The sequence below is a fragment of the Nymphaea colorata genome, chromosome 5 (genome assembly GCF_008831285.2).
Source record: "Nymphaea colorata isolate Beijing-Zhang1983 chromosome 5, ASM883128v2, whole genome shotgun sequence".
In the NCBI taxonomy this organism is placed as follows: domain Eukaryota; kingdom Viridiplantae; phylum Streptophyta; class Magnoliopsida; order Nymphaeales; family Nymphaeaceae; genus Nymphaea; species Nymphaea colorata.
Genome location: NC_045142.1, coordinates 10,647,415 through 10,657,993, shown reverse-complemented (window position 1 = coordinate 10,657,993; position 10,579 = coordinate 10,647,415). Strand labels below are relative to the sequence as shown.

Genomic DNA, 10,579 nt, shown 5'->3' with positions numbered 1-10,579 from the left:
CCCAATTCACTCTCCGGACTGGTTCCTGGGCTTCACAATGCTGCATGGAATGGTTCAAGTTGTTTTTTTTTTGCTGTTTCAAGAACCCGAGTGGAACACAGATATTTAAATTTTGATTTTCTGTCTGCAGTTACTACAAAAAAAAAAAACCATGGAGTCACCGATGCATGGGAAAATGATCGTAGGTGAAAGTCCATTACAGTCGTCCAGGAGGTATATGAGCATTGGGAAAATGAAAATTGACTTTTGCTTAGGCCCGGATGAAGACGTATATGAACATTGGCCTTCACTGATGCGTGCGAGATTCATATCGTTGAAAATTTGATTCTACCAACAGCGAGAAACAGACGTTGGTGAAAAATAAGTTTTTCACTGACGTGTATTATGCCGTGCGTCAGTGTAAGTGCTTTCCGGCAAAACATTACCAACGTTTGGTGTGTGCGTTGATATATTTTGCCCTTTCACCCACGCCTTATTCCTGGACGTCATTAATAACGGTTTTACCGATGTCCTCTATGTGTCGGCGAAAGCTTTCACAAAGTTTTCACTACTGAAATCTCAGGCTAGCAAACATGCCTTTGGTTCAAGTTGTTTATGCTTGTTTTATCATGTATTAAGTACTTGAGTTGATCTTCTCATATTCAAGTTGGAAAACACCAGACACCTAGGTCAAAGGATAAAGAACATACCCTTTGATTTTGATTTTTAAAGTGTTTATTTTTTATTTTTTGCAATCTAACTTTATATCCAATATCTTAGAGAATGGGTTGATGTAAAACATATACTAAGTTGATCATTCGTTAGACTTTACTAGTGGTTTTATAATAAGAAAAAATGAATGCCCCCATAGCATGATAATAAAAAAATCAACATTTTTCATTAAAACAACTTGAATCAATGCATGTTTTATATCAAAATAGACTTTATAAATATATTAAGTTGTTTATATTGTATTTAAAATAATTTTTGTACAAAAAAATCAATCGGCATCGTTTTTATTTTTGGCCTAAGTGTATGGTTTATATATATATATATATATATATATAGATATATATATATATATATATATATATATATATATATATATATATATATATATATATATATATATATATATATGAGGCATGTTCTTGGTTAATTATTTATTGACACTTATGATGATAAAAATCATAACATGTGTTCGCAGAATATAACCAGACATGTGTCCAATATCCATGTTTGACCGTCATCCTTTGCTAAGTAGACTTATTGTTAGGCACGGTGAAAACCGTAGCTAAAAACACTGTTTTATTTCCTCAAACCAGTGCGACTGTACATGTTTTTTAGCAACTGAAATCCTGGGCCCGCCTCTGAAAAGAATTCTAGCTCCGCCCCTGCCGGTATGGGTATGTGGGCAAAACCCATGTACCCGCGTGACGTTGGTTTGTGACAAAAATAAAAGTTTGGAAAAACAATGAAACATATCCACAAGTGTCATTAGGAGTCGCACGCCGAGAGTTCACAGTTTCTGCCTCTCAAACCTCTCTTGCGTACGGTAGTTCAAGTGAGGACACATAAAACCTTGTTAGCTGAGGCATCACATGAAGACATAAGAGCTTTTTTTTTTTTTTACCAACTGCTCAATAGCATCTTCAACTTTGTATATTACATTTTCTGCTTTAAGATATATCACAGCAGTCCATCTCAGTCTTGACAATAATACAATTAGCGCCTAGCTTGGTTTTAATTATAGAACAGAATTAAACATGTGCATTCACTAGTTGAGGCACATAAAAATCAACCCCTTTTCAAATGAATATCCGTAATAGCATTTACAAGAAAGAACAGATAATTAAATAATTTGTACAAATTGTAGCGTAAGCAAATACTTCCCACCATTCCTAAACTGAGAAAAAGGAATCAAGCATGTGAACAAATTGAGAACAACAAGGGTATATCATTAAAGACAAATCTCATCCTACCTATCAACATTAGTAAGAAGACGATGATTATTCATGCACGTCATGCAATGAAAGGAAAATATCTGGATCATGAAATCTGTAGAGCAGCAACCATCTTTAGGTGGTAGCTATAAGCTCTGCAACATGGACATGCCTAAAAGGCAACTGTATCCATGCCAACAATGGAAGTTTCAACGCCTAAAAAACAAGAAATTATGCATTTAGACAATTCCACTCATGGAACACCAATTCAGTTGGCTATTTTGAAAACAAGACTTTCTTTCTTTTCGCAATAAAAAGTTAACGTCAATCTTCATCTCGTGAGGCTAATATGTGTTCTCACATTCAAGTTTTACTTACACATAAATAAAATAAAAGGGTAAAGAAAAGTTCGTAGAGGATACCACTAAGTCATGGCCAAGGACGCCTTTGTTTCGAGTACCATGAACGTGATTATTTGACAATTGTAGCAAAAACTTAGAGCAACACTAGGAAATCCAGAAATGTGGGGTTTTTTTGTTTGAACTTATTGATCTCCCCTGCCAGGTTCATCCTTTATCACCCTCTTAGAGGTGGGTGGTAAATTGACTTCTGAATCTAATTGTCTTCTTGTGTTCTAAATTAACTTTTAAGGTTAAAGTGGAGTTCTTTTTTTAACAAAATGGCAACTTCTTGAAAAGAAAGAAACCTGTAAATATATTTTGAATAATATTAACCTATTTTCTCATGTACATGAACATAGAGCTGCTAGTCCTGGTTAAAAAAAATGAAAAAAGAAAAAAAAAAAGAGCATTTATCACAAAATCTCAAACCACTGTAAGAGTGGATTCTTCAACCACAAGGCAGGGATGAGAATTCTTTGCACATTCTTTCTCCAATGGATATTTTCAAATTCAGACATCTTAAATAATTTGACGCACTCAACCCTTTGTTACCGTGTTTGAAAATCCATCCCAAGTTTTGCGCTTGTTAGCAAATCAATTCATCAATGTGTATCTTTAACCATGGCTAACAAGTAACAATTTTACATACAAAATCTGTAAGCGTTTTACCAATAATCATTACAGGAACAAAGTCCATTTTTAAAATGATGAAATCTGACCCTGTCCCTAACTGTTATTTCTCTGTTGAAAACCCTTGAGATTAGTTTGGTCTTAGCATGACAGTCCCTGCAGACCCTCAAATTTTTTACTATCCGAAGCGTCGCACCATCTGGTGTCCTTAACAAACCAAAAGCAATGGCTAACATCTCACTGTGATGATAATTGCCCAAGTTCTCAATGCAGTCTTCTTCCGAGTACACCGTAAACATTGGCCCAGAAGATTGTTCACTATATCCTATTCTGCACATGATCTCTCTTGCTTTCTCATGAATCTCCTTCGAACTTGGGTGTGAATGATCCCCTACAACAAACTTGTGAACACCACCATCAGCTTCTATCCAACTCCATCCAGGTTTTGTTCTAATCCCCTGGTCTTTAACCATCTTCCTCATCTTAGCCATTCCCTGGGTATTACCATTATCAGCATAGATTCCAGCAAGAAGAACACAGTCCCCTGCATTATGTTCACCAAATTGCATTAGATTCTGCATTGCGATTTCACCATATTTCAAATTTTTGTGAATCCTGCAGGCACCAAGCAGAGTCCGCCATATTATTGCATCAGCATTAGCACCAGCACCAGCTGGGATCTCTTGAGCCATCTCAAATGCCTTTTGAAGTTCGCCTGCACGGCCATAGAGATCCACCATACACCCATAATGCTTAATATCAGGCTGCAAACAAAATTCACTGCTCATTCTCATGAAGTACTCTTCCCCTTCCTTAACTAGACCTTGGTGGCTGCATCCACAAAACACCCCAAGGAAGGTAATGGAATTAGGTTCGAATCCAGCAGCACGCATCTGCTGAAAAACTGCAATCGCCTTGTCACCACAGCCATGGGTACCCAAACCAACAATCAGTGTATTCCATGTATAGGCATCCCGGTGCTGCATGCCTTCAAAAACATGGCTAGCTCCTGCAATGCGCCCGCATTTTGCGTACATATCGATCAAGGCATTGCCAACATAAATGTTATCAAGAAACCCATTTTTTCGAGCAAACCAATCAATCTGCTCACCAAGCTCCAAAGCACCAACATGGGCACATGAAGAAAGCAAGCTGACTAGTGTGAATTCGTCGATAGCAACTCCAGCATCCAGCATCTCTGCGTAAGTCTGCAATGTTTCCTCGTGAAGCCCAGCCTGTGAATAGCAAGCCAGCATGGCATTCCAGCAAACGACGTCTCTCCGAGGCATTTCGTCGAACAGTTGGCGGCAACACTGTATTAAAGAATTTCCTGCATAAGCACGGAGCATATTCGTCTGCACGATGACGTCCGCGGAGAACCCGCGTTTCATAATCGATGCATGGACCTCCTTGCACTTCTGCACCAGGCCAGCTCTAGTGCAGGCCTTGAGCACGAAGGAGAAGGTGTACTTATCGGGGGAGAAAGAGGCTGACACCATTCTGTTGTAATTAAAGACTGCTTCCAAAGGGAGGGATGAGCTCTGGGAGAAGGCCCTGATAATGGAATTCCAGATGTGGATGCTCGGCTTGCGGAGCTGCTGCAGAATCAAGCAAGCCAACTGAAGGTTGCCGAAGACAGAGAGAGCATAGAGGTTGACCAGCATGGTGGCTATGGATATGTTCTGTTGGTAGCCATTCAAGAAGACTTGGGCGTGGATTTTCTGAAGGGTTTGGAAGGTGGTGCACCGTCGGAGGAGACAGAGAATGGTGTTGATTCGGTGAAGGGGAACCGCTGCACCCATTGTTCCCTCAGGCATTTCCGTCCATCGGAGCAGGGGAAACACAGCATCAACTCGCTTCTGGTGGCATACAAACCCAAGAGAAACAGTCCATGGCAAAATAGGATAATTCACAACCTGAAAATGCTAGATCAACTGAACAGATGGGTAGGTAGGATCCAACAAGCTACATTCAGAGGGTTAGATCTAACATGCATATCAAAACGTCATGAATCATCGCAATGGAAATGGCCGTCAAAAACATACGTTGCATAGGCCATTTCCGTGGATGTTCAATGATCAAATGAGATGAAAAAAAAAACACGTTATTACTTACGCGATTTGTACATTTCTAACTTCTTGGCCTTGCATTAGAAATGGCCCTCATGAAGCTCGAACCACGTTTGCCCACATGACAGCGCAACAGCGGCAACACTCGTGAAGATCGGCCCATGTTCGCCCATTTAAGGCGCAGTCCAGTCCAGTAAGCTAGATTCTTTTGGATCTGAACCCAGAAGAAAAAATATACTAAGATAGGAATGACAATTTTGAGGCTTCTTGTGAGAACACAAGTTGCGGACATATCTAAGGGCCGATCTGATGGTCATAGTCTCATAGAATTTTTTTCACGATTTTACTATCTGGAAATAATTTCCTTGAATGGGGCAAAAGTAATTTTTTGTTCTTAGTTCTAATTTACGCTTGTGCATGCTGGCCGGGATGAATATTTCCAGATAATGGTTTTCTGCCTCATGCGCATAGGTGGGATCTGGGTTCTAAAACAGGAGGAGGTTAACACGCATGAAAGCCCCTCGATTCCTCTTGCCCTTGGGGTCTTGGACACAAGGGCTGTGTCAGGATTGTCAGTCTGATCAAGTCCTTCAAGGCAGAAAATTAAGGTGCATTTAATGCGCTAAAAAATAATTTAAATTTCACCATAAGAATCTACCGATGACTTGTTTTCTCGTGCGCATCAAATGGCCCCAAGGGATATTCTGATGGACATCTCGAGGATAGTAGTAACCAATTAAAGGTCTGCCTATATTTAACTTTTCACTGCAAAAGTTTCATCAACAGAAGTTTAGGGCGATGTCTGAAAGCATGAAGGCTTCTAGTACAGTTAAAAGTATGCGAGAAGCGTATGATTTCATGCTTCTATTAAAAGGCAATCAAAAGCACCTCTCTTTCAGTATGGTACGATACCAGGCGTATTGTATGATACATATCATTGCATTTCAAAAATGCAATATAATACACCACCTATATCATACAGTACACTATATAGTTACGACTCGTTAATTTTTACTATTTCTTTATGATTTTTTCAAAAAAAATTATTTTTTTTATTAATTTAAAAAAAATACGATACAGGTACGATATTTTACGATACAGTGTATCTTAAAGTCAGACCGATACAGTTTACGTCTTTACGATAAGCTTTTTACAACATCTCTCTCTCTCTCTCTCTTTCTGAGTTTTTTTTCTAGTTATAACATTATGTGGCACCATACAAGATTAATTAGAAACTGATCAAATACTTTCTTATAAATTATCCTTGGTATAGGAATCACAGAAAGTTTCCTTTCCAAATGATTAAAAACTGCAAGAGCACTATTTTCACTTGATGAAAATTAGTAAGGTCATACAAAACACTTATGCAAGGACTGCTGTTTCAACTCCTCTAGGTGGAAGAACTTGTTCTATCTGTTCCTCTTTTCCATGCTCACGTAACATAGTTAATGCTTCCCTGATGTTATGAATGCTGTTGACAGCAAAATCTGCACCAGGCACCAGCATTTCTTTGCCCACCTGTCATATAAGAGAAGTTAGTGAAAAGAATGCATGGTGTCATAGATATAGTCACCATAGAGGTGCCCAAGAAACCTGATATGGTGGTGGTGGCTGAACCACAAACAACAGTATGAAATTTCAAAAAAAATCTAATTTCATTTCCAAGGTAGCATTGTGTGTCCAAAATGGCAGATTCTGTATAAATGTCTCAGAGATTAAAAACTTACTATTGCAGTAGTAAAACCAATTTTCTTGGCTGAGGCTACATTTCGGGCACTGTCATCAAAGAAAATCTGCAGTGGGAAAATTGTATCAGTTATAACATAAATTACAAGAAAAAAACCAAAGACCTGATCTGGTAAACTTATTTTGGAAAAACTTACAGTCCTTTCAGGGTTGATGGCAGCAATGTTTATCGTAGCCTGGAATGCTTCTATGGATGGTTTACAAAGTATGCGTGGGCATCTTCTTTTAGTTGATTCAATGCTTTCAGATGCTGATGAATCGTCTGAATGGGCACAGTTTTTTTCATTTTCAAGGAGGAAAGAACTGTCTGAAGCAGCCTGAATTTCAGAAGGATTAAGTGTTTCGAAGCATATGATTCTGTCAAAACAGCCTTCTAGTCCTAACCTACGAAGAACTCTTGCAGCATGGGCTTTATCTGCATTGGTGAAAATCTGCAAAATGGTAGCTCTTGATTGAGGTTATTATGTCCTAAATTTTTGTAATATATCAGATGAACCAGCAAGAAATTTAACTATGTGGTGAAGGTTGGGCGGAACATGCAAGATACACATTCTTGCAAGGACTTTCCAATGCCTACCCTAATAAATCCAACAAACTTGGTCCTAGTGTCATTTTCTTGAGATCTTTAGAAACAATTAACAAGACCTCATAAGGATGATAGACCTTACTGAATATGAAGGTCTATTTCAAAAGAATAACTACACAACTTCAGCCTTAATAGATCAAATCATCGTTCTCAAAATTTAAATTCCTACTGATGCAAGGAATGTCCATGATGTTTAGTGAAGCAATTCCAGAGAAGCTTGCCAAAACCATTCCCTGCACAGCACATTTTTTGGACTTACCACAGCTACAACATGAAGTTTCTTTAAGTGGGGACTGGAAGGACGGAAACTGTCTTAAGCCAAAGTCGTTCTGACTATAGAATTTCAGATTGGCAAAGTTGGTTTTATTAGATTCAGAACAGAGCAAGTAAAAGAATTTCCCTAACTATAATCAAGATTACAGAAAAGCTTATACTTTTTTCCTGCTAACATACAAAATAAAACTAGGGCTAGGCATCCACATACCATTTTGCGCTGTGGCATTGAAAGCAGCAAGGTCTTCAAAACAGGGTCTGGTTTAAGATTTTCATAAGGCAGTCTGCCATGAACATACTGATGAAAGTCATCATTGTCAAATTCAAAACCCAAAGCCTGCACAGATAAGGAGAAAGAAACACAGATTCAAACCACTGGAAATAAAGATCTAATGGAAGCACAACGTTGAACATGTTTTTATCTTATCATGGCTCATCCAAAAAATAAAAATCCATGGATAGACTTCTGATAATGCATTTAAGGTCCCTTGATATGCCTCCTTTTTCTTTCCCTCTCAGTTATGTAAGTGATTCTCACCTTTTTCTATAAATGTCAGCAGAAATTTTATTATGTGCTTCTTATTTATTTTATTTAAATCTTCAAAATAGGCAGGATTCCACAAGAAAACCACAGCTCAGTTTTTCAGACCAAACACGGTTGCAGATTAAGGAAGAGAAGAAGCATTTATACCTTGAGACCAGCCATTGTTGTGCCATATTCCTCGTAGAGTTCTACGCACATCCTTGGCACTTCTTTCTCTTCCATATGAAGACGCTCCACCATGTACTCTGCAGTCAAAATTTTTCACATTTCATGTCCAGAGTTGGGAAAAGAATAAAGGAATCAACTCCATAGTTGATAGAAAAGAAAACCCAGTTATTTTAGAACTAGAGTAAAACGAAGGACTCGCAGTAAAAGTAAATGTCCAAATCTATTAGAATGGTTGAAGTCAGGTAAGGGTTTAAGCGATTAGGAGTCATACACAGACAGAAGAAGAAAAAGGAAATTACCTTCTATGTTTCTTCGGCATTCCACATTTAGGCCTGTACTCATGGGGTAGAGTGTATCATCCATGTCTGCACCAAGGAAAACATTTCAGAGAACTGCGAGAAAGCCAAAATACCCTCTACTTTTTAGCCCCTAAGAATGAAAAGAACAGCAAGAGATCTACCCTTTCTTATACCAAGTCATTTATGTGCATCCTGTGGCTTCAGAAGAGTCTCGGACAGAGAGAGACAAAGAGAGAGAGAGAGAGAAAGGAAGAGAACTCACCAAAAAGCAAGCATTCGCATTTCGCTTCAGCAGAGATCTCAACCGCATCCATGGATCAAATGCTGCAAAAAGAGACCACCCACAGGGAGAAAAGTCTGAAACTAATTTGAGAGAAATCTTTGAAGAGATGATGAAAAAGAGGACCAAGAATCTAAATCTTTCGCGTCCTTGGCTCTTGTATGAGAGAACAATCAGGGATATTCATTACATTTGGAAGAATAACGGGGAGATCTTGAGGGTACCCTGTTAAAGAAGAAAGTTTGCTTTGTCTCTTCTGCCGTATGGGCAGCTACTGCTCATAGACTCACACTCCCCACACCATGTGAACCGGTACATGCCCCATTTCGGTGTCCATTTGTGGTTCCCTCAGAGGCTCTGACAGCCAACCACGTTCCGCTCTTCAGAAGATTGCTGTCCATAAAAGGTTCCAACTTCCCATATGAAGAAGGGTAGACTAATATGATTGGAAGGGCAATTAGAGTGCACTTAATTCTCCTAACCACAATAGGATTTTAACTTTCAAAGAGTTTATTCCATTTTTTGAAATTTAGCACCAGGAATACGATCTCTACATAATTTTTGTGCTAAAATACACTACCAAATCATCATGTTACAAAGTAGGCGTTCTAGGATTTTAGAAAAATCAACGACATACTAGTTTTTTTATATTTTTAAATTTCAGAGGAAAATCTTAGAAAAGTTGAAGCACAAAAATAACTAGCGTAGATAGGCAAATCCAGATGGATGAACCTGTAAAGAGATGCTGAAAAGAAATGCAAATATGAAAAAACAGACATGAAGAACTGAACAGTGACTCACAGGGTGAAGATGGTATTAAAGAAGAATACATAAGCATTCCCACAAACACATACAGTTTACATTTCTGCAATCTCCCCAATCTACAACCTTAAAAAAATTTTAAAAGGTATAACAAAAAACTCAGAGGAACTTGCACAAAGAAAGATGGTATACCTTTCTGCAATCTCCCCAACCTCCAACCTTAAGCAAGACGCTATGACAGAAGATCTCACAGGTACTCGCACAAACAAAGATGGTTTACCTCCAACCTTGAGCGAGACGCTGTAACAGAAGAACTCACAGGTACTCGCGCAAACAAAGACGGTTTACCTCCTCGAGCAAAATGGCAGTGCAGGTCCCTCATTTATACCAACATGGAAAATCTAGACAGCTAAGAAGAGACAAGATTCGTTAGTCTGACCCTTTTTCACATGGAAATTTTTTTTTGGCTTCTGAAACTTCGTGGGCCTCAATTCAACAATCTCCTGCACCGTGGCAGGACAGATTCCAAGCTTGAAATATATATTTATTACTGTTTTCTGTTGGAGAAGATGCCAACTTTTACGAACGGCGTGACATCACTTCTCTATAACTCAACAGGTTCATATTCTAGAAGCTACTGGCCAAGCGCGTTCACTGGTAGCACGAAGAAAGAAATGTCCGGGAAGATGTATTCTAAGTCAGTTTTTTTTTTTTAACGCAGTTCAAACGGTCGCAATGGCGGAAGATTATGCCCCACAAGTCCTGATGTTTCAGTTCCTGTTGTCTGTTGATCATATCTAGAAGAGTATTTGGTTGAATTCAATGGCCTGGTTTCTCGTTCAAAACTGGATTTTAAATTTGTTAATTTTGTCAACTCCTGTTTTTTTAGTTCACAAATT

At 38.6% G+C, this 10,579-nt stretch overlaps 2 protein-coding genes across 6 annotated transcripts; both read right to left on the bottom strand.

Moving 5' to 3' along the window:
* Positions 1-2,949: 2,949 nt before the first annotated feature.
* On the bottom strand, positions 2,950-5,269 carry LOC116254098 (pentatricopeptide repeat-containing protein At3g56550). 3 transcript variants are annotated; one of them, XM_031629187.2, is made up of 2 exons: positions 5,069-5,269; positions 2,950-4,812 (listed from the first exon to the last, which is right to left on the bottom strand). In XM_031629187.2, exon 2 carries the CDS (start codon positions 4,768-4,770, stop codon positions 2,989-2,991), a length of 1,782 nt encoding a protein of 593 aa, XP_031485047.1. In that variant the 5' UTR covers positions 4,771-4,812; positions 5,069-5,269; the 3' UTR covers positions 2,950-2,988. The 3 variants fall into 3 exon arrangements, with proteins under 3 accessions (XP_031485047.1, XP_049933900.1, XP_031485046.1); XM_050077943.1 differs by having other exon boundaries at positions 2,950-4,887; positions 5,069-5,268; XM_031629186.2 differs by having other exon boundaries at positions 2,950-4,869; positions 5,069-5,268.
* A 977-nt stretch (positions 5,270-6,246) lies between these two features.
* LOC116254073 (uncharacterized protein C24B11.05-like) lies at positions 6,247-10,180 on the bottom strand. Of its 3 annotated transcripts, none has more exons than XM_031629140.2 (9): positions 9,873-10,180; positions 9,109-9,311; positions 8,901-8,962; positions 8,639-8,704; positions 8,319-8,416; positions 7,839-7,964; positions 6,906-7,199; positions 6,750-6,815; positions 6,247-6,540 (listed from the first exon to the last, which is right to left on the bottom strand). In XM_031629140.2, exons 3-9 carry the CDS (start codon positions 8,950-8,952, stop codon positions 6,385-6,387), a joined length of 858 nt encoding a protein of 285 aa, XP_031485000.1. In that variant the 5' UTR covers positions 8,953-8,962; positions 9,109-9,311; positions 9,873-10,180; the 3' UTR covers positions 6,247-6,384. The 3 variants fall into 3 exon arrangements, with proteins under 3 accessions (XP_031485000.1, XP_031484997.1, XP_031484999.1); XM_031629137.2 differs by having other exon boundaries at positions 9,143-9,311; positions 9,873-10,178; XM_031629139.2 differs by lacking the exon at positions 9,109-9,311 and having other exon boundaries at positions 9,873-10,179.
* Between the last annotated feature and the right edge of the window lie 399 nt (positions 10,181-10,579).

Excerpts from the sequence above, each read along its gene's own strand:
- LOC116254098 (XM_031629187.2), bottom strand. The coding sequence starts at position 4,770 with ATGCCTGAGGGAACAATGGGTGCAGCGGTTCCCCTTCACCGAATCAAC.
- LOC116254073 (XM_031629140.2), bottom strand. The coding sequence starts at position 8,952 with ATGGATGCGGTTGAGATCTCTGCTGAAGCGAAATGCGAATGCTTGCTT. Across the intron at positions 8,417-8,638 it reads ATGCCGAAGAAACATAGAAG|AGTACATGGTGGAGCGTCTT; the intron begins GTAATTTCCTTT and ends TTTTGACTGCAG. Across the intron at positions 6,541-6,749 it reads TTGGTTTTACTACTGCAATA|GTGGGCAAAGAAATGCTGGT; the intron begins GTAAGTTTTTAA and ends CTTATATGACAG.